General features: G+C 33.5%; 6 protein-coding genes across 13 annotated transcripts; 3 read left to right on the top strand and 3 right to left on the bottom strand.

The window, feature by feature from the left end:
* Nucleotides 1-1,543: 1,543 nt before the first annotated feature.
* LOC100740837 (mitochondrial import receptor subunit TOM40 homolog 1) lies at nucleotides 1,544-4,014 on the bottom strand. The gene is made up of 6 exons (XM_003491427.4): nucleotides 3,612-4,014; nucleotides 3,323-3,437; nucleotides 2,986-3,239; nucleotides 2,749-2,910; nucleotides 2,493-2,642; nucleotides 1,544-2,355 (listed from the first exon to the last, which is right to left on the bottom strand). Exons 1-6 carry the CDS (start codon nucleotides 3,787-3,789, stop codon nucleotides 2,216-2,218), a joined length of 999 nt encoding a protein of 332 aa, XP_003491475.1. The 5' UTR covers nucleotides 3,790-4,014; the 3' UTR covers nucleotides 1,544-2,215.
* Nucleotides 4,015-4,611: 597 nt separating this feature from the next.
* On the bottom strand, nucleotides 4,612-5,925 carry LOC100741074 (39S ribosomal protein L14, mitochondrial). Of its 2 annotated transcripts, none has more exons than XM_003491429.4 (3): nucleotides 5,764-5,925; nucleotides 5,096-5,299; nucleotides 4,612-5,016 (listed from the first exon to the last, which is right to left on the bottom strand). In XM_003491429.4, exons 2-3 carry the CDS (start codon nucleotides 5,283-5,285, stop codon nucleotides 4,763-4,765), a joined length of 444 nt encoding a protein of 147 aa, XP_003491477.1. In that variant the 5' UTR covers nucleotides 5,286-5,299; nucleotides 5,764-5,925; the 3' UTR covers nucleotides 4,612-4,762. The 2 variants fall into 2 exon arrangements, with proteins under 2 accessions (XP_003491477.1, XP_003491478.1); XM_003491430.3 differs by lacking the exon at nucleotides 5,764-5,925 and adding an exon at nucleotides 5,568-5,697.
* Nucleotides 5,659-6,527, top strand: LOC100740957 (28S ribosomal protein S28, mitochondrial). Its single transcript, XM_012388528.3, has 3 exons — nucleotides 5,659-5,984; nucleotides 6,127-6,248; nucleotides 6,309-6,527. Exons 1-3 carry the CDS (start codon nucleotides 5,706-5,708, stop codon nucleotides 6,454-6,456), a joined length of 549 nt encoding a protein of 182 aa, XP_012243951.1. The 5' UTR covers nucleotides 5,659-5,705; the 3' UTR covers nucleotides 6,457-6,527.
* Nucleotides 6,528-6,705: 178 nt separating this feature from the next.
* LOC100740105 (methylcrotonoyl-CoA carboxylase subunit alpha, mitochondrial) lies at nucleotides 6,706-10,401 on the top strand. Of its 3 annotated transcripts, none has more exons than XM_012388526.3 (10): nucleotides 6,706-7,483; nucleotides 7,560-7,629; nucleotides 7,701-8,085; nucleotides 8,196-8,375; nucleotides 8,445-8,530; nucleotides 8,630-8,926; nucleotides 9,097-9,309; nucleotides 9,397-9,891; nucleotides 9,991-10,179; nucleotides 10,258-10,401. In XM_012388526.3, exons 1-10 carry the CDS (start codon nucleotides 7,446-7,448, stop codon nucleotides 10,366-10,368), a joined length of 2,064 nt encoding a protein of 687 aa, XP_012243949.1. In that variant the 5' UTR covers nucleotides 6,706-7,445; the 3' UTR covers nucleotides 10,369-10,401. The 3 variants fall into 3 exon arrangements, with proteins under 3 accessions (XP_012243949.1, XP_024225105.1, XP_003491471.1); XM_024369337.2 differs by having other exon boundaries at nucleotides 6,706-6,956; nucleotides 7,353-7,483; nucleotides 8,196-8,530; XM_003491423.4 differs by having other exon boundaries at nucleotides 8,196-8,530.
* Nucleotides 10,402-10,516: 115 nt separating this feature from the next.
* On the top strand, nucleotides 10,517-13,357 carry LOC100741353 (transmembrane protein 209). The gene is made up of 8 exons (XM_003491432.4): nucleotides 10,517-10,896; nucleotides 10,996-11,121; nucleotides 11,209-11,510; nucleotides 11,589-11,909; nucleotides 11,974-12,107; nucleotides 12,196-12,522; nucleotides 12,603-12,824; nucleotides 12,925-13,357. Exons 1-8 carry the CDS (start codon nucleotides 10,850-10,852, stop codon nucleotides 13,051-13,053), a joined length of 1,608 nt encoding a protein of 535 aa, XP_003491480.1. The 5' UTR covers nucleotides 10,517-10,849; the 3' UTR covers nucleotides 13,054-13,357.
* Nucleotides 13,358-13,624: 267 nt separating this feature from the next.
* LOC100740227 (zinc finger protein 26) lies at nucleotides 13,625-19,678 on the bottom strand. 5 transcript variants are annotated; one of them, XM_033322076.1, is made up of 3 exons: nucleotides 19,347-19,678; nucleotides 16,716-18,298; nucleotides 13,625-16,617 (listed from the first exon to the last, which is right to left on the bottom strand). In XM_033322076.1, exons 2-3 carry the CDS (start codon nucleotides 18,281-18,283, stop codon nucleotides 14,616-14,618), a joined length of 3,570 nt encoding a protein of 1,189 aa, XP_033177967.1. In that variant the 5' UTR covers nucleotides 18,284-18,298; nucleotides 19,347-19,678; the 3' UTR covers nucleotides 13,625-14,615. The 5 variants fall into 5 exon arrangements, with proteins under 5 accessions (XP_033177967.1, XP_024225096.1, XP_024225093.1 ...); XM_024369328.2 differs by having other exon boundaries at nucleotides 16,716-18,303; XM_024369325.1 differs by lacking the exon at nucleotides 19,347-19,678 and adding an exon at nucleotides 19,217-19,340 and having other exon boundaries at nucleotides 16,716-18,303.
* Nucleotides 19,679-20,604: the final 926 nt, after the last annotated feature.

Here is a 20,604-nt window from a genome sequence, read left to right on the forward strand (position 1 = left end):
CAAAATTTCAACAACAACCGACCGATGATAACAATACAAATGACTATGTAAGTTTGCATATATATTAAATGTATATATAGGTACTGTACATATATAGAAAAGAAAACACGATCGTCTTTTAGCAATTTCGGTGTTCATTGTTTGTAAAAATGACTCACGTTGTCCTATGACCTCTTATAGTCTACACATTTCCTTCAGTGAAATACGTATTGTCCTATAGACTGTTTCTGTAAGTGTTGATCGTACTCTCTTTGCTTTGCTCGGTCACGATTCGATAACGCATTACCGGAAGCTATGCATGTATACCGAAACTCAAGGACAATCATGTTCATTCATCCGTCTTTGGCAAGATCAATCATATGGATCAATGGGTATTAATCCAATTTATCCTCCCTATACATATAACACGCTACAACCAGAAAACATGAATTCAGGTAGTGATGCATTTCTAGCGAATAATGCGCGATATTTCATATTTCATAGTTCATAAAAAAAATTCGCTGAACGGAAAAATGAAAGTTACGCATGCACTTGGTTTAGTCGTGCTCTTAAACTCCATACCGCGCTGTACACGGCTAAGCTCGTGTTGCCAGCCTCTCTTAACTTTTCTGCTGATCGCTTATTGTATTCGTCGAGAAACAATCAACATCTCCACGCAAGCTTAACTCCATTTATACAAACCAGTTTGCGACACGAATAAATAGGCTAAGACGATTCGCAACAGCGGAAATTCATTGTTATTCTTAGCCTACATTTTTTTCTTAAGCTAGTATAGTATGCATATATATATATGAGCCTATACTTATGCTATTACTCAGATAAATATAAATCTTTAGCGTAAGAAAATCTTGATCGGTTATCGCGAGAATGTACGTTTCATCGACAATTCTACGTCCAAGTCTCGATAAACGATACGTTACATGACAATTTCATTTCAAATCTTAGCATGTTCTTAATCAATGAATCCGCTCATAGATGTTTCTTCTTTTCTCTCTCTCTCTCTCTCTCCCTCCCTCCCTTCCCCATTCTTCTATTTGCTATTCCCAAACGAGTAAACGAGCAAAATATTACTGTTACCGTATTACGGTTGTATTTTTTGTTAAATATGAGAACAACTCGTGTTATTAGCTTAAAATAAAGATGGGCGATTAGAGAGTCAAAGGTCAACATCGTTAAACGATATGAGTGCGCGCTGCTTTATTTTTCCAAACGTATTTGCATCAGTATACGTAAGCACGGCAAAGCAAGAACAAAGTGTATCGTAACCAATTGATAATACTGCTCGGTATTTAAGTCGATATTTCTACGGAGCTCGTGTTCCACAACGATGCTTGTATACTATTTATTCTTTTGCTTTAGTTTACGTTGTACTTACACGCTCTCTACCGGTATGGATAGAATTATTGAATCAAAGAAAACTGAATAACGAGTCGATAAATTGCAATACATACACGTATATCTGAGCGTAGAATTTACTCGAGATATAAAGGTTTTCCTCGAATAAGGGTTCTGCAAATTACAATAAATAACATATTAAAAATAGTTTCTTCCTATAACGTAAAATTTATTATACTTTTATATAATTCTGGTCGATTCCAAAGAAATTTTTCGTTTAATACACCTTTTTCTACTATGAACGATTATATATCTTTCTATGACCTCTGAATTAATCCTGTTGCGTACGCGTATTACAGAATACATGTGTATTTTCGAAAATAAAAAATGCTGACAGTATCGTTCACGTTACTGTACAAGCGCGTTTCTTTATATTCGGAGAACAGACATGATCGCGATGAGATCGTCACATACTTTACGTCTTTTATCGAATGTCACTTATCTTGGAAAATTTACAAGCCACAACTCTCGGTCGACGAACGATTGAATACATTGATCAACCCCGACAAATCATGTATAAAGGGAATAATGAAGACAGCATGCCATAAAATGAAGAAACATACACAATTAGGAAAACCTGTTGATACGGTGTTTCTTTAATAAAAAATAAACAAACAAAAACGATCTTATATAAACACGATGCCGAGCAGATGAGGTAATCAACAAATAGAAGGGAATCAGGTTGGATATTCATCAATTGTCGATATTAGTTACAAGTTTCTTTTGAGTAGAATCCTCAAAAGCTGTGGTACTCCATTGTTTTCCTTCCTGACATTTAACTAGATTATGTACGCGATTCGCACTCTTCTACGTGCTACTCTTAACCAATTATCAATCCACAACCCAGTCTAAACTGCGGCTTACTATGATTTATCATACCACTTAAAGCAAATGTAAATGGTAATGGTTGTAATTTTTTCTCCAAAACAGCACCCACTGTCCAATTCGTATCTATAGTTCCTATAATATAATAAATATAATGAATATAATAAAAATGCGCTTCGAAAATGAACGTACAAACAAACGAACGAAAAAAGGAATGAAGGAACAAAATAGTATAAACAATCTAGAACTAGCAACTACGTGCTCTATCATACCTCTAAATATTAAATCAGCTTTGGGTAAATCGACTTGGTAAGCAATAGCTCCGGTAGATTCTTGTATTCGGCAATTAATTTCCAATTCTACACCAACTTGCAGCTGCTGACTAGCTTTTTGATGGAAACACAAATGACATCCAGATAAACCTATTGAAAAACGATTTTGTTATTAGTTATGAATTATTTCGCAATCTTACGGCAGGCGACCATATTATGATTATTGGGTTCATCGGGAGCATTGCCTTTAACGCACCTAAACTACCACTAATTGTAGAGTCTCCGTTCGTATACCTTCCAGCGGCTGAGAGAACAGCGACTTGACCTCCTGGTACAGCAGGGCCTCGTTGACAAGCGAGTTCTCCACCCAACGCGACAGATGGAGTTATGCTTTGAAGATAATGCATTACGAAAACGCCTAAAAAAACAATTCGTTCCGTACCATAATCGTTTCTAAAATTTTACATAATCGATCTTTACCTCGAGCGCTTACCAGAACCATTAAGTATGTCCGGATTACCCAAAGTCAAAGAGACTGTATACGCGTCACCGCGATAATCCGTTGTCATTTGAACAGCAGTAAATTTACTTTTATGTACTTGAGTAGCTAATTTTCCTCTTAACCTTTCGCCAAACTGATGAATAATATTAGCATTAAGATTCCCAGTTGGATCGATATCACCCAGTAACACTGGATAAGCTTCCGAAGGTACTGGTTGCTGAGTACCAACATAAGTTGCACCAAACCTGAACATATTCGACCATTAGTATCAGTTGTTGACCATCCGTTTCCAAATAGTACCCAACTTTATTCATAATTTCAACCACACCTATATCCAGATTGTGCAATGGAACTCATGCTTATCGTATGTGATATTTGGAAATGATTACTAAGACCTTTATTAAACATCAGCTTCGCACCCTCAAAGTTTGCGGGAAATACATCTACGATTAAATTAATATTTAAATACATGTATATACAATTGTTTTCGTAACAATAATTTTAAAATAAGACTAAGAATAATAAAAAAGAAGAATAATCAAAAGAAAAAAGATATCAAGATAAAAAGATACATCGATTACGTGAAAATGGATCGAATAGATACATGGGTACCTTACCTTTACATTTCTTATGAAGATCCTCGATTGTACCAGGATTTTTCAAACCGTCGGAAAATTTGTTAGACGACTGCAGTGACTCGGAAGAATCTGGTTTTTCTAAATTTGGTAGTAAACCTGAGGTTGGAGGTGGCGGCGAAGGTGGAGGAGGTACAGAGGCTGCCAGTACGTTTCCCATTTTTCTCGATTTTATGCCTAAGAATTTTAATAATTTTGCTTTTTTCTCTGTACAATACTCTAATGTTTCATTCGGTATCAATTCTCACGCAAAAACGTTAAATATTTACTATATATACACAAAAATCGTTAATGAAAAATCTGCCGATTAAAGGAAACAGCGTGCTTCTACCTAAGCCGCCATTTGTAAAAGACAGCCACTACCGCTCAGAGCATGGAAATTCTCTTTTCCCTCGAAATATCCCTATTAAAGCATGATATATATTATAAGTAAATACTTATCAGGCAACCGGATAACTTACAAATGGAAGTACGCGTCACGCGTACTATTTCCTTATCCTGATTGGTTGTACGTTGCAATTATCGATATATATATTTATTTCTTCTCCAATCTAAATGTAAAACATGAACACATTCAAAACAATTTAACATAATTTTTTTATCTATAAAATAATATTCATAATTCTTGCTACATATAAAAACAAACTTTTCGTCCACTTATGTAATTCGTGTTTCTTTACCTTTCCCCGCTAGTAGACCAAAGTAGGTCGTCCTAGTTACAATCTCTAGGAAAGCTACCTCATGTTGGTAATGCTATGTACTCCACTGTTGGAAAGCGGATTTCAGTTTGCGAGAGCGGTTCTATTGAAGATAAATGCTAGGATTAGGCGATCCCAGCGCCTCTCTTCAAAATCAACGCAGACTTCCATTTATATATATATAAACAAATAAATTTGTATAAATCATATTTCGTATTATTGGTTTCAAATTTGGAACATAATTTGCGTTCCCAATTAATATCTATAATATATAATAATACAACTGACATTATGAATGTAACACTTTATTTTGTTATGCATATATAATTTGCAGTATATATACATAATAATATTAACATATATACATATATATGCAGATGCAGTTCCTAACTATTTAAGGTAGTACCTATATGAAGAATTGTGCGCTTGTATGTATTATACAAATTTTGTGGCAATAGCTAGCAATTTTGTATAATCTGCACCTTTGCTGTGTGTATTATTTCTCATGATAGTTCTCAGGATATGAGGAATTGGTACATGAATCCTAGTACCTAAAGGTGTTCCATTTTCATCTATGAGAACTATGTTATTGCTGTCAAATCTTGGTACTTTGGGATTTTGACGTTGTTTCAAACCAACCAATATACCTTTCTTTTTCTCACCTTTTATGGCAACTAATACTCTGTCCCCTACATTGATTACAAATAATGATAAACAATATATCTGTTATCAATATATTTCAATAATCTATCTGTTAGCTTAACCAACCTATTAAACCAACTCCTGTTTTATTATAAATATGAATACAACGTGGTGGTTTTCCTTCCATCATAGCCTGCTTCCCAATTTCACTATTGTCCACAACTCTTAATCTTGTTAATTTTATTATTTGATTACATATCGTCGATGTAGAAACATTTCTGGATACAATATTGAATAGCGTACCATGTATAGGCATTATTGCAATATCTTCTATAATAAAAAACGTTTATATTATTATAGTAATCAATATTATTATTGAATACAGTTTAATTTTTTCAATAAAAACAATAAATTTCGTACAGCAAAAGAAATGAAATTATAAAATTTAAATTTTGTTTATCAACCCAACTTCTTTCACATTTTATTTCCTATATTTACATTTATTCAATTAAAAAATTTAATTAATGCGTCAGTTAACAGAAAGTAGAACTATTTATCTTGAAACTTTTTATTTTAGCACCAAAATAGCACTACTCACTTAATTTATCTGAAACTGCCGAAGTACTGAAAATGTTTTCTTTCGAACTTTAAGAATGATCAATGTTCGGAACAAGTCGAACATCAGAATATAACCTATATGAAATTGTAACAAGAAACACGTTCCCCGCCTACTAAGATGAATAAGGTTCAATATCATCAAAGAATAATTAAACAATTATATCTCGCTTACGCACCTCAAATCAGTTCACTGTTCGTCCGAAATTATTGTATAGAAGGAAAATCGGGTGAAACTATAACAAATGCGAAGGAACAAGATAGTAGTGACGAAGATCCAGAAAGTATTAATTCTAAACAAATTTGTCAATCGATTGAAAATATTGAAATTGAGAAGAATTTAGTGAATCCAAAACGCAGTACTTTCACTTCGTTACTTCGACATTCGAAATTTATAGATGTAAATATAAAACATTTTATTCTATTACACAATCTAACATAGCATTTATTATATATATGCTTTTTTTGTCTTGCTTCTTTGTTCTTTTTAAACAAAATCCAAGTTTCTAATTTACCACTTATGTATATTAATTATATTTCAGCTAGGAGATCCTGAAGATAAAGTAGTATTGGGAGAAATTTTTCAGATTGTTAATAATGACTTATACATTGACTTTGGATGGAAATTTCATTGTGTTTGCCCAAGGCCTCAAAAAAATTCTATGTAAGTCACAAGCAGAATATATGCTTTAATAAGTAATAATGTTAATTTTTATTATTACAGTCAATATATCAGAGGTGCAAAGGTTAAATTGTTAATAAAGAATTTAGAATTGTCTTCGCGGTTTTTAGGAGCATCTACTGATTTAACACTCCTAGAAGCAGATTGCGTTCTTCTTGGTTTAGCACAATCCCCATCGAAAATACAGTAGAACTAGAATAATTATGTTTATTTTGTACAATAATAGATTATAAATAAATAAAAGAATGCTTCTTTTGACCATCTCTTATTTTTTTATTGTATAGAATATTATTACAATTGAGATTACCATATTATATGTTCATGTAGTTAATATGATTGTGTAGTTAAGTTGATTTAATGATTACATTGTATAATGGATTTTATTTATGGAATTATATTAGTATGATTCTATCGTTTGTTATAAAAAAAATTAATTTCACTTCAGCCCATTAGTTCACTCGGTTAGAGCGTCATATCTGTCATATCACTATACTCAGTTCGGAAATTTCACTTTTTATTATCCTTTCAACCAAAATATTCCTAACTATATAGATAGATAGACATAAGAATCATACAGGTTCATTTCATAATCAATACATTCACCACCCACAAATAAACATAACCTACGCATAAATCATAGCAACAAAAATAGTCAAACGATTGACAAATCGATACCAAAACACACAAAATGTAAAGAATCTTTTCGTAATTTGTTTAGTCCCACGCACACTCACACCATATCTAATTTGAGCGTGAAATAAACAAATTATTACGAAAAAAAAGTTAAAGCGGTGTGCTAATAACACTAATAACACGAAAGCTGCAGTACTGCAGCACTCATGGGACGAAATTTTTCTTTAAAAAGCTATTAAACGATTAAATTGGTATCTAATTGTAAAACAATCAAAATTTTCATGTTTAAATTATAGGCAGTTACGTATACATTCATATTATTATCTTATCTATGCATACAGTATATGTATGTATGTATGTATGTATGTATGCTTATAACCATCGGTATAACCTCTCCGTAAAGGTTAGCGATTGCTGGCTTGCTTACGTAAAATGCTTTAATGCTTAATATAGGTGGAACGAATGATAAACTTTGTTTTGAAGGCAAGAATCGGAAGAGCGTTCATTTACAGTTATTACGATAGCAATTCATTTTAGGAGTAGATCATGCGTCTAATAGAAAAAATACAAATATCAATTTCGCAGTAAGTAAATTGTTAAGTGTGTTAATCCATTTTTTTGTATGAAATTGAATAATTATATATTATCAATAATGCTCAGATGCAGTACATTGATTCCACATAGTCGTAATTTACATATCTCAAAAATCACAACTGACCGATTTAATAAAGTAAGAATTAATTTTTCAACTCATAATTTTGAAAATTAACAGAGCTTATGCAGTTCTTTACTGTATTATAGATTCTAATTGCAAACAGAGGAGAAATTGCATGTCGTGTAACAAGAACTGCTAAAAAATTAGGAGTGAAGACTGTAGCAGTATATAGCGACATAGATAAAGATTCTTTGCACGTAGAACAAGCAGATGAAGCATATTGTATCGGCCCTGCACCATCTAGCCAGAGCTACTTAAGACAGGACAAAATTATCTCTATAGCAAAAAAGTCAAAGAGTCAAGCTATACATCCTGGTTATGGCTTTCTCTCAGAAAATGCAGAATTTGCAGAACTCTGCCAGAAGGAAAATATTGTATTTGTTGGGCCTCCAGCAGATGCAATTAAAAATATGGGAATTAAAAGTACTTCAAAAGATATGATGATAAAAGCTGGAATTCCTGTTATAGCAGGTATGATTTGTATCAGTGTACAAGAGTGTATACACGGATATACAAACACACATAACATATTATATAAATAAAATATTCAAATCTGATTATTATGCTATTGATAACAATAGGATATCATGGAGATAACCAGTCTAATGAAACCTTATTATTGGAAGCAAAGAAGATAGGTTTTCCTTTAATGATAAAAGCTGTATGTGGTGGAGGAGGAAAAGGCATGAGAATAGTTCTAAAAGAATCACAGTTTATTGAAGCTTTGGAATCTGCAAAGACTGAATCCAAAAAAGCATTTGGTGATTCTTCCATTTTACTCGAACAATATGTCAGGAATCCAAGACATATTGAAGTACAAATTTTTGCAGATAAACATGGAAATGTTGTTCACATGTTTGAAAGGGATTGCTCTATTCAAAGGAGACATCAAAAGATTATCGAAGAAGCACCTGCAGTATGTATATGCATATTTAAACTTTTGCAATGTGAGAGACTTGATATCTTTTTAATACTATGAAAATCATAATAATATAATGATTGTTCTGTTTTGTAGCCTGGTATTTCAATAAATTTGAGATCGGACTTAGGCGCAACAGCAGTTCGAGCGGCAAAAGCGGTAGGATATGTTGGCGCTGGTACCGTCGAATTTATAATGGATCGGGATCAAAATAACTTTTATTTTATGGAAATGAATACACGTCTTCAAGTAGAACATCCCATAACGGAAGCAATTACGGGATTGGATTTGGTTGAATGGCAGTTACGAATAGCGGCGGGAGAGGAACTTCCATTAAAACAGGCACAAATTAATTTTCGAGGACATGCCTTTGAAGCGAGAATTTATGCAGAAGTAATGACAAAAGTCTTTCTTTATAAAACACATAACTTGTACCTTCGATGAGATAAAATGGCTTTAATATTTCCATTAACCAGGTTAATTTCGATAACCAATCGTGGAATTGTAGTTGATTCTTGCAGCAAACTAGCTAAATTGTATAAATAAACTGCAACAAATTGCAGGAACCAAGAAAAGATTTTCTACCGGGAGCGGGTAAATTGTCATACATGAGAGTTCCAGAAATCGCAACTGAAGCGATCAGAATCGAAACCGGAGTTCGTGAAAAAGACCAAGTATCAGTACACTATGATCCCATGATCGCTAAATTAATCGTCTGGGGAAAAGATCGAAAAGAAGCGTTGGCTATACTTAGATCAAAGTTAAACGATTACAACGTAAGTAAATTTTCAAATGGAAAATGCGTATGTATTATTTTATTAAAAATTTTGGATATTTATATTGTTTTCTGTATATATTTTTAGATAGCAGGACTAAGTACTAATATAGAATTCATCAAAGATTTATGTTCCCATTCGAATTTTTTGCAAGGTCAAGTACACACAGGATTCATAGAGGAACATTGTCGAGAATTATTTCGAGAATTACACGTACCAAGTGAAGTTGTAGCTCAGGCTGCTCTCGCTTCTATACTTTACGAAGATACGCATTCTTTACGATCATCTCTTACAACTGTTGATCCTTTCAGCCCTTTTGCAACCGAAATTGGTTTAAGGTTAAATCACACTCTAACGCGGACTTTGTATTTCAACGTTTGCGATGATGATATCGAAGTTGAGATAAGATACATTGAACCTGAGGTCTATTCGATGAGAATCAATCAAATCGGTCCTTGGAGAAGAGTAACAGGCACATTAAAGAAAAAGGAAAACACGCTAGAATTATGTACTGAAATTGATGAAACAATTACTAGAACGAAAATTATTAAAATTCATAACAAACTACATTTATTCACCAAAGCTAGTATTTTTTCTTTTTAATATATTTTTGTTCGATTACTTTAATTCCGAAAACAAAAACGCCTAAGAACTAATTATCTTCAGCTTTAGTTTTTATAGGACCGTGAATGGCAATTTAACATACCTCCTAGAAAATTTCTTTATAATCTTACAAAGTGTCAAAATAAGGTGGACCCGTGCAAAGCTTTAAGTCCTATACCAGGATCTGTAGAAAAGGTATGTGTGGCGAAAGGAGACACTGTAAAGATTGGAGACGCTTTACTTGTAATTAACGCCATGAAGATGGAAGTATGTTTATATTATGTTTCAAAATTATTGTAACTTCAGACATGTGTTTCTGTTTCAAAGTTAATTATTTACTTACAGCACATAATCAGAGCATCCGTAAATGGATTGGTCGAAGACGTGCTATGTTCGATAGGTGACAATGTACCAAAGGATAAAATTCTGGTTAAATTAACTAAATCTGTATCTTGAAACACAAACATTATACATTATTATTGTCTTCTCTTTTTTTTATTTTACTTAATTTCTCTGAAACAATTCTTTTTTATCTTACAGTTATAAAAGATTCATAATATTTAATAATAAATTCTTATCCGATCAACGTATACGTGTATTTTATATGCAAATCAAATTTAAATTATATATACGTACTTACGTACAATATATGAATACTAATTTCAATTTTTTATGAATTATATATTGTGCGAATATATATGTATACGATGTATATTGATATACACAATACATAAAATATATAAATTACAATTAAATGTATCAAATCAAACTATACAAACTGCCTGACTGTATTTCCGTTGTAATTCCGTTCCGAAAAACGCGCCAAAACAGTGTCGTACTATTCGTTTACGAAGATACGTTATTTCAAGAATAATAAGGTGCTTTTTAAATAATTCTTAGACTAAATTAACAAGGAGAAAAGAAAGTTGTAGGAAGAATGAGTAATTTTCGATCTCCAATGCGATACATTTCTCCGAATGCAAGGTAATGCAATAAACTAGAAATAGAGAAAGGCATTGAACGAAGGTTAGAAAGTTATTTATTCCCGGCACGTATGATCACGTTGAATAATTTTATTTTTAGAGTTTTGACTGCCAAACCTCAAGTGGAACAAACGCTTGATATAAGACAAACTCAAAATAAAGCAAGAAATAGTATTACCTGGTTTTTCGTCAACAGTTCTTTACTTGGAATCCTCGTCTTTGACATGTAAACTATTCATGTTTCTTAATTAATCAATTGTTCGTTCTATCAGTAATGAAAGAAATATAGATGTTTTATATGTTACGTTTTTAGAGTATATGGAGGTGCAACATATGAACCATTCTGTTGGGCTGAGTGGTGTTTGGCCTTAATATTTGCATTAAATGCTGTTTATCATATAACAAAATATACATGGGCAAATTTTTCTCTGCGGCCAATTCTGCTGAATCCTAAGCAAAGATACCTATTAGGTATATCAGAGGATGACCCCCTTTTTAAAAATGAAAGACCATCATCTCCAAAAACTTCAGAGCCACCGGTCCCATTAAATTTATCATGCATTAGCCTCAATAGGAGAATGACCTCACTTGGGTCTACAGGATTAAGCGAATCTAGTATGATAAACTTCTTTTTTACATTCTGATATTATTCGAACCTATTTGTTTTTACCATATATAAAACTTATTTTCAAGAGGACTTTTCATCGCCGAATCAGTTTTTTAAGTATGGTAGCCCTACATCACAAAAATCGGTATCCAGCTCCAATGGATCTTTTAGTAAATCTCTCAATATTTCGGCAAATGGAAATTTAACAAGTGAAGATTTGATACAAAATGAGAGAGAACTAAAAAATTATTTGGAGGAAGCTCACCAAAAAAAACATGTTTTATCAACGGATATTGATCAGCCTTCCAATTTGCTTAGCTCATTTTGGTCGCATCCAGCGATTAGAAGCCCCGGGGAAGTTTCTCCATTGTTAAGAAGATGTGCATACCAATTAGCACCCATTATTGGTAGGAAAGAATATATTTTTTTTCTTTGATAAGATAAAATTTACGATGCTTTCTTTTCTCATAGATAAATCAAAATCAGCTAGTCCTGGGAGCGAAGAGGGCAATTCACCTAGGGGTATATTCGGCGCTCCGGATGTTTGGAGAAAATATAGGATCGACCCAATTAAAGTAAACGAATGGACAGCTAATCTTCGCATGGCAAGTAAAACAATCAGATATTGAGTAAATTTCATTATTTCCAAATATACGTACATATATAAAAAGAACATTGTATCAACTATTTCAGTGGATTAGCAAAACAGTTATTGAACGTGTAGCAACCGAAATTGATAATGTTTGTTTGGCATTGGTCCGTCATGGTTTAAGCGATTCCCAATTAGGATGTGTTGGATTGCATAGATTAAGAAAACTTGCACAAGCACCATTTTTAGTATTTGCTATTCCTACTTTACCAACTTTAGTACCTTTTTTAGAACTTTCTAACAATCAGGAATATTTAATTAAGAGAATTAAAATTCTTGCAAAAGGGGGTTCAATGAGTGAATTCAAGTGGAATGGTGGAGGATCTCACAATGATAAAGAATGGGATTCTAGCTTGCCAACTGATTCAGCGGTAATTTAATTTTTTTGAATTTTCATAAAATATTATCCAGATACAATCAACAATATGTATATATTATTTTATTTCTGCAGATAGTTATGCACTTGGTGTCAACATATATGGATACACAATTGGAAGCCCCTCTAGATCAACCCGATGCACGACCATTTACATCGAGGTATATGGCTAGATCAGGAATAACTTTACCACGTAGCAAAGGTCCCGTGATAGTATGCCAATCTATAAATCCACCGCATTACAGTTTGGCACATTCTGGAGATTCATTGCCTAGCGATTATGAGGAAATACAACGTGTAAGTAGATTCAATTAAATTTACTTTATCATCACGTTCACTTACTTTAGTGTAATATTTGCAAGTTGAGACTAATTCTTTTCTCCTTTCTCATTTTTAGGGTAGGAACAACTTATTTCATACACTTCTGTTATTTTTATACATTGTTAAGACAAGAGATCACGGTATGTTAGGCCGTGTTAATTTGGGTACATCGGGTATAAACGTTTTATGGGTAATCGATGGTTGAATATCTGAAACCCTAACATGTGATAAAATTACACCGCGCATATTCGATATCATATCATTTCTTTTTGTTTTTCTTATTATATTTCTTTTTAACGATTTGTTTGTACTTTTATTGTACATTTATCTTATTTGAATTAAAAATATTTTACGCGCGTATGTATCAACAGAAGGAGCAGAAATCTATTATAACCGTTTTGATACTACGAATATGTTTTATTCACAGTACTTAAGTATATGTACAAATAAATGATAAATCACGATCCGCATACATTGAAAATAAAATTTTAATATACTGTTGAACAGCATATGATTGCTGTTTTGCGCGCGTCTTAAATTTCACTTTATAAATTTTATTGTGCATACACATGAATACACATTAAAACAACTACCGCAGAATTTTTCGCGGAATTCTTAAAACTGTCATCATATGACCAAATAAATGCGTCATCCTAGCGGATCGTAAATGAATCTGCATTCCTATTCGTGTTCCATCGATTTCATGCCACACGCAAGGAATGCAATTACTTTCAACGTTAGCATTAACGCCACTTTCTATACAATCTCATAATTACTTTTTTTTTATTTTGTTTTATTCCAACGATCGGAAATCCATATGTCGTAAAAAATTATGTTGCACTTTTCGTACAATTTATAATACATTCTTTGGATAACGGTTTCTGTACATTTAAAATCAATCGGTATATACACCGTTGTTATGTCATGATAAAATAATAATAACGTATTCGATATACAATTAAAAAGCAACAGATTCGTTTGTACGTTAGTTTGTAATTCTGTAAGTCGAAGATGATAATTTTTGAAGGCTAAGCTGTGTTTCACGAAATCACCTTGACGATATCAACGATTGATCCATTCAGAGTAAATTTAGAAAGAATTATCGTTGAGATCATCTTACATTTGTATTATTTTAAAATGACATCATATATGAAATTAGATGAAACGTTTGATGGTTTCCAGTGAAATACGACAACAAAATGGATTTCATAAAATATTTCTGTACGACTTTTGTACCTTTTGTTCAAATATACGTGTGTGCGTGTATACACGTATATATTTACGCATATACATATATATTTGCGTGCCTACAGATCGCAATTATAATTGTTTTTTAATCAACAATAACCGACGAGAAAAGAGACACACATAGACACAGTAGAGGGACATGTATGCATGGGCGTATGCATACACACATAAATCAACAAGTGTTTAAATAAACTGATTCGAAACTATGTGATACAGGATCTCTTGTTTTCTTTTATGCTCCGTTTAAAACAACTCCGTTACATACAAGTAAAACAAGTTTTCATTCAACTGCATTTTTGTTTCTTTTCTCCTTGTTCTAGATTTTTACAACAGCTACGACTCATATTTAAATATAAACAGAGATATACAATGTATAATACAAAGTCAAAGACAGTATTTCAATCACATTTTCCCTCTCCCTCTCTTTCTTTGTTGTGATGCTGAGAAAGAAAGTTTTCGGTTTACGAATGGAAATTAAAGAAACAATCTAATGAATACATAGAAAAGTTCTATCCCAACTTATGATGTAGTAAATATTTTGGTTCCTTCTGGTAATATTACTTCCTCACCGACATCCGTAAGAGTGACTGTAAGAGGAAGGATCAAAGGCATTAATATCTCTTGAAGTTGCATAACTGTTTGTTGAGTGGCGACTGATTCAGGTTTAGTGATAGTAATGGTTTTAATATTCTGTGCCTTTACTATTTGTCCTTGTTCAAGAGTAGTCTGTTGTAGCACTCTTTGTTGATTTTGAGGCGTGGCCTGTACTTGCGTGGTTAGTGTTTGAGCACGATTTTGATTCTGAACAAAAGTTTGTTTACACCTTTTACTATGAGCGTATCGACTTCCGTTGTTGTTAAACCGTCTATCGCAGGTTGGACAGGCATAAGGTCTTTGACCAGTATGAATGAAGACGTGTTCTTTGAGCGACTTCAGACGACGGAAGTTTTTCGGACAGTACTTACAATGGTATTTAGCCTCACCTGTATGCGAAGTCAAATGATTAGCAAGCGTATCGGCTCTAGCAAATGCTCGTGAACAATATTGACAAACATACGGTCGTTCTTGGGTATGCGTTCTCATGTGCATTTTCAAATAAGCGTTAGTTGTGAACGGTCGCGAACAAACTTCGCAAACGTATGGTTTTATACCATTATGTGCTCGAAGGTGTGCAATCAACGTCGTCGATTGCGTAAAACTTTTCGAACAAATTTCACAAAGGAATCTTTTCGAGCTGTCCGTTTCTTTATTCTTCTTGAAAGTTCGGTCATGCTTTGACAAATGATTTGTCAACTGTTCCTCTTTAATGAAACGCTTTGTGCATCTTGTGCACTTATATGGCTTAATCATGTTATGTTTAGCTACGTGTATCTTTAAATGTTCCCTTCTATAAAATTTTTTTGGACATATATCACACAGATACTTTTTTCCTTCGTGGACTTGAATATGTCGTAAAAGCCCTTTTCTCGATGTATATTGCTTGTTACATTCCGTGCACTCTAAACCTACGATATCAGTCCTTCTCTTCCTACCAATCTTTTCACCTGGTTTTTTCTCCTCGGGTCGCGGTTCGATATCTCTCAGGTCTTCTTCCGTAAGAATGCCTTCGGTAACATGTTTCGATCTATGTTCTCGCAGAATCTCATTGTTCTCAAACGTGTCTCCGCAGATATTGCACTTTCTCACTTGATCGGGGTTCTTCTCCGAACACTTATCATAATGGGCTTTTAGTTTGTCTTTGCGGTAAAACTTAACATTGCAAATATCGCATTCGAAATTCGGTTCTTCGTGCAACAATTGATGACGTAACAGTGATTTTTTCGTGCTGTATCGTTTTTTACACTTCGGGCACTCGTGATTATCCATTGGCCAATCCAAACCACTTTCAAAATCCGAATCATAATCGTCATCTCTATTCTCTTTATGGTACATCTCCTCATTAGCGTAGTCCCTTTGCCAATCTTTCTTATCTGCCGATTGCTTTTGCTTTTCCGACTTGACCACTCGTTGTTGCTCGTCTTTTACATGTTGCTCCATATGTTTTGTTAACAATTGCTTTGAACTGCATCTTTTATTACAACTCGCACATTCCAATTCCTTCTTATGATTATGTCTCTTATGCGAGGATATTTCTCGCTTATTCCGACTATAATTATTATCTGTAACATTAGTGCGATTAATTCTATCGATATTCTCCTCTTCCTCGTCGAAATCTTCCAAACCATCCTCGGTTTTAATTTTATCGATAATTTTTTGTGCAGCTCTCGCAGCAACTCTTTTAATACGTTTATTAGGGTCATATTCTTGTCCATGAAGGAAAGTTTTATGATTAGTAGCTATAAGATGATTGCGTAAAGTAAGTTCGTTACCAAATGTTTTGTTACATTGTGTGCACTTGTAAGTTTTTACACGTTCATGTTGCTGTTCCGTATGTTTTTGCAACATTTCTTTCATTGCAAATCGTTGGCAACACACCTTGCAACTATAGTCAATCCCTGAATGACGATGGGTCTCCATGTTTCTAAACAATAAAATGTTTCATCAGAATGATAGACATGTGCAAGACGATTTTCGTATAATAACATAATATACATTGCAACATCTTTAGTTCTTACCTACCTATCATTTTTCTTCGATACATTATTTTCTGTTTCCAGCAATCCTGGTATTGATTTGTTTTCCATCCTGTGATGCCTGTCTATGCTATCTTTATTCTCTATCTCGTAATCACACGTTTCCTTACTAATTGAATACTCTGTATCCATCTCAAGTTCTTGTTCAGTTAGAACACCTTCAACCACGTGTTTCGCGCGATGATTTCTTAATTTTTCCAATGAATCGAATTCTTCTTCGCATATACTGCAACTGAGAACAACATGCGAAATCGCATGTCTTTGTAAGCCACGTTTTGTATAAAATTTCTCTGCACACTTGTCGCATGCAAACGTTTCTGTACGGACATTGCGATTCTCCTGTTCCTCTTTTTTAATCAAATTACCCACTTGTCTTTTATCGACGTAGTCATTGTATTCATCGTCGTCGTCATCGTCGTCGTCGTCGTGGTTGTCATCATCATTGTTGTTATTGTTATTTCCTGCTCCTCCTCCTCCTTCGCCGCCGCCACCACCACCACCACCACCATCACCGCCACCGTTATTGCCTCTTTTTGCCTCGTTCCCTTTTTCTTCCTCTCTATGCTCTTCTGGACCCACCTCTTTTTGTTTGACTTTTTTCCGATACTCGTTATCCAAATGCCGACGTGCATCTTTATAATTATCAAGATCTAGACTGTGTTCGTCTTCGTGGAATGATATTTCTAAGGGCATTGATTCTTCCTTGCCCTCTTCTTTCTCCCTTTCATGTTTTTTCAAATGTTTACTAAACGAGGTTATATATATGTATTGCTTGCCACAATGCGGGCACTTGTTTGATCTCTTACCCGATGGAGGGGACTTTGCAACATTATAAACGTTCTTTTGCGGTGTATCCGGTGTTTTTTTCAGAGACAATACCTTTCGAACTTCTTCGTGAGAATGCATATGCTCCTTCAAAACATTCTTCGACAAAAACTCTTTGTCGCACAGATAACATAGAAAAATTTTTTCCGATTGATCAGAGGACTGACCTTTTTTCAGTCTCGAGCTTAAATTCAAATTTTCAAAATAGTTTTCCTCGTCGGAATCTCGTCTCGTTTCAAAATTTCGCCGAACTAATTTGCGTTTGCTTCTTCTCGTTTCATTTTGACACTGAGAATCTGCATCTGGCTGAATAACCGTGTTCGTAATATCCGATTTTTCTTCTTCTTCATCTTCCACCTCATCTTCTTGTTTTGTCGTTGCATCAGCTGCTTTTACCAATAGATCTACGTACTCGGTGCAATCCTCCCGCTGAAACGATTCTCCGGAGGAATGTTGATGTTGATGTTGATGTTGATGTTGTTGATGATGATGATGCTGTTGTTGCTGCTCCTGCTCATTCGTGCTAGATAATATACACTCCTGTTGCAATATATAATCGTGTTCTACCGTTGAAATATTTTCAAGGCAATCGTTATCCCCGTTTTCGTGTTTTAACATTTCTTCGTTAATGGGAGCATCTATGATTACTTTAATGTCCTCTTCTTCATGACTCAGGCACTCTCCCGATGTCTGCTCTGTAGCGATAGTTTGATCGATTACCTCCTCCATTACCGCGTTAGAGTTCTGTTCTGGGAAACGCGAAAGACTCGTTAATAACGGTGTTCCACTAAATAAATACTGCCGGCCATGCGAATTCACTTTACCGCAAGAGAAAGACGCAAAAAGAAAGGATTGCAAGAGAAAAAACAGAGAATCACGAACACACGTGTTGACGAGTCGAGAGTAGCATCGCAGCCTACTTTAGATGCAAGCCATGGTGAAAATAAATTTGGCAACAATGTTTATAACTCTCGCCTCGATGTAAACATAACCTAGTCAACATGGCCTCTCCAAAAGTTTCGCGCGAGTTATGAAATGCTGTTATGATAAATGACACTAAATACTAATGCAACGAGACAATTATAATTCAATACAATAGAATGTATAACAGCGTATACCTATAACAATATGTATATGTATACATAGCGCAAATTTTTTCTATATTTATAATCAATATATACATGTGTAACACAGTTGAATCTAAAGTCAAAATTTTCAAATATTTATTTCGTATTCTTTATTTTATCTTTTACAGTAGTAAAATACAGTAGTGTTATATAGATTTTTATCATAGGACCTAATAAATGAACAGTGTCATAGCATCACTGTGTTCTCAGTTTTAAGAAAAATTGACATTACTTTAGAATCAAATAATTCTCTCTTTCTAAAAAATACAAAATTATAAATTCTTGCATCAGTAATGGTAACGTATCACAGCAGTTATCCTGAAGTGGGAAAATATAGCATATCTTTTATTTATTTAAATACTAATATGAATATTTCCATTCTCATCTTTATTTACAACAATTATAATACTGTTTTAGAGATAATTTTTTCTGCAGTATTTTCTGTCAATTTCTCTTGCCACTGATTTTCACATATATGAATGCACTTAACCTCTTTCGCTTAACGTTAGTCGTCTCGTCTCCTTTATACCTTTACCTTTGCTAACATGTGGCACTTTTTTGTCCATTTTTAGAAGCTTTAATTGTATTCAAAGATGATTTTAACTTGTTTCATGCTCATGTTCGTATTTAAAACTACTGTAAATACTTGAAATACAAGTACTTACATGTATGTATCATACATCAAACTCTTCCATGATTATATATCATAGTATTTAGTACACAATATATTATGATATTTATACATTAGTTAAATATACAATAATTATCACAAGGATTAAGGGTATATCTTGAATCAATTTCAATAAAAAACGTTAATCACAATCCGTTCAAGCACATATATATGTATGTACATACGTATTGCACTTCAACTGCAATATTAAAGTAAAAGATTTGATGTTTGTAAAAACATTGTTGCCGCATCGTTCACCATGGATTATATCTAATATCTAACGTAGGCTATTGTTGCATACAAAAGAGAGGTGTACGCAGAAGTAGGTATTACGCGAACGAAGTGTTACGTTATCATGTGAACTTGACTTTATGTCCATAAACAATAATATATAAATTAAGCGCGCGACACTTGCAATATTCAGTACGGAAATACAGAAATGGTATAGAGGAAGTGAGGGAGATCTACTAAATTGCTAATTCCCTATGACTTTTAAGAATTAAACATTGAATTTTCTTACCTTTCGCACTCTGACTTTCTCCTTATCGTATTGCATTCGTATCGATTTCTTACATACTTGAGCAATGCAAATACTAATGCGTGTTTTGCATCTTCTGCATACAACTATTGACGTGGTACATATGATTTCAAACTTCGCTCCTAATTTACATATCGATATCTGTAAATCTGAAGTTACGTTCATGCGTTGACAGCTGCTCCGTTGGCATCGAATATGGATTTCGAGTTGTCACAACATTAAGCAATTTTAAACTTAAATTAACCTAAAACGATCTAAATGAACGATATTAATTGTTACAAATGAAATAGAAAGATTACAAATTTTTCTTTTAGTTTTTGGATAACATTTTTCCAGGTTTTGACTGTACACATTTTGACCTATTAACTGACTCCTCTATTAATTACAAAATATCTATAATGACGAAATTAAAAGTTAATCGATTATTTTTATTAGAAATAAAATAACATATAAAAAAAGTAGAGGAATTTTTTACAATAAAGTAATAAATAAAGAAATTATTACATCAGGAAGATCGACAATTAGGGAGTGACGGGTTAACTCGCCTTTCTCGGCTAACGAGCTAAAGCATAGATTCTTATTCATAGGTCCCAGTTAATTCCTTGTGATATACGAAATCTATTTATGCACTTCGTCTATAATTATAAACAGCTTTTAATACATTTCATCAGTTACTTTTCTCTCATAAGTAAATTCACAGACAAGGTATAAAATA

The sequence above is a fragment of the Bombus impatiens genome, unplaced genomic scaffold, assembly GCF_000188095.3.
Source record: "Bombus impatiens unplaced genomic scaffold, BIMP_2.2 scf_0549, whole genome shotgun sequence".
In the NCBI taxonomy this organism is placed as follows: domain Eukaryota; kingdom Metazoa; phylum Arthropoda; class Insecta; order Hymenoptera; family Apidae; genus Bombus; species Bombus impatiens.

Bases quoted from the DNA above. Each gene is read 5' to 3' on its own strand.
- LOC100740837 (XM_003491427.4), bottom strand. From the start codon at position 3,789: ATGGGAAACGTACTGGCAGCCTCTGTACCTCCTCCACCTTCGCCGCCA. The intron at 3,240-3,322 runs GTGTGGTTGAAA...GAATATGTTCAG, and splicing joins ATTGCACAATCTGGATATAG to GTTTGGTGCAACTTATGTTG. The intron at 2,911-2,985 runs GTAAGCGCTCGA...TTGTTTTTTTAG, and splicing joins GGACATACTTAATGGTTCTG to GCGTTTTCGTAATGCATTAT.
- LOC100741353 (XM_003491432.4), top strand. From the start codon at position 10,850: ATGAGTAATTTTCGATCTCCAATGCGATACATTTCTCCGAATGCAAG. The intron at 11,122-11,208 runs GTAAACTATTCA...TTACGTTTTTAG, and splicing joins GGAATCCTCGTCTTTGACAT to AGTATATGGAGGTGCAACAT. The intron at 12,108-12,195 runs GCAAGTAAAACA...CAACTATTTCAG, and splicing joins GGACAGCTAATCTTCGCATG to TGGATTAGCAAAACAGTTAT.
- LOC100741074 (XM_003491429.4), bottom strand. From the start codon at position 5,285: ATGCCTATACATGGTACGCTATTCAATATTGTATCCAGAAATGTTTCT. The intron at 5,017-5,095 runs GTTGGTTAAGCT...TAATCAATGTAG, and splicing joins AACAGGAGTTGGTTTAATAG to GGGACAGAGTATTAGTTGCC.
- LOC100740105 (XM_003491423.4), top strand. From the start codon at position 7,446: ATGCGTCTAATAGAAAAAATACAAATATCAATTTCGCA. The intron at 9,310-9,396 runs GTAAGTAAATTT...ATATATTTTTAG, and splicing joins CAAAGTTAAACGATTACAAC to ATAGCAGGACTAAGTACTAA. The intron at 10,180-10,257 runs GTATGTTTATAT...ATTTACTTACAG, and splicing joins TTAACGCCATGAAGATGGAA to CACATAATCAGAGCATCCGT.
- LOC100740957 (XM_012388528.3), top strand. From the start codon at position 5,706: ATGAATAAGGTTCAATATCATCAAAGAATAATTAAACAATTATATCTC. The intron at 5,985-6,126 runs GTAAATATAAAA...ATTATATTTCAG, and splicing joins GACATTCGAAATTTATAGAT to CTAGGAGATCCTGAAGATAA. The intron at 6,249-6,308 runs GTAAGTCACAAG...TTATTATTACAG, and splicing joins AGGCCTCAAAAAAATTCTAT to TCAATATATCAGAGGTGCAA.
- LOC100740227 (XM_024369325.1), bottom strand. From the start codon at position 19,247: ATGGACAAAAAAGTGCCACATGTTAGCAAAG. The intron at 18,304-19,216 runs GTAAAGGTATAA...CGCGTTTCCCAG, and splicing joins AGTGCCACATGTTAGCAAAG to AACAGAACTCTAACGCGGTA. The intron at 16,618-16,715 runs GTAGGTAAGAAC...TTTATTGTTTAG, and splicing joins GTATCGAAGAAAAATGATAG to AAACATGGAGACCCATCGTC.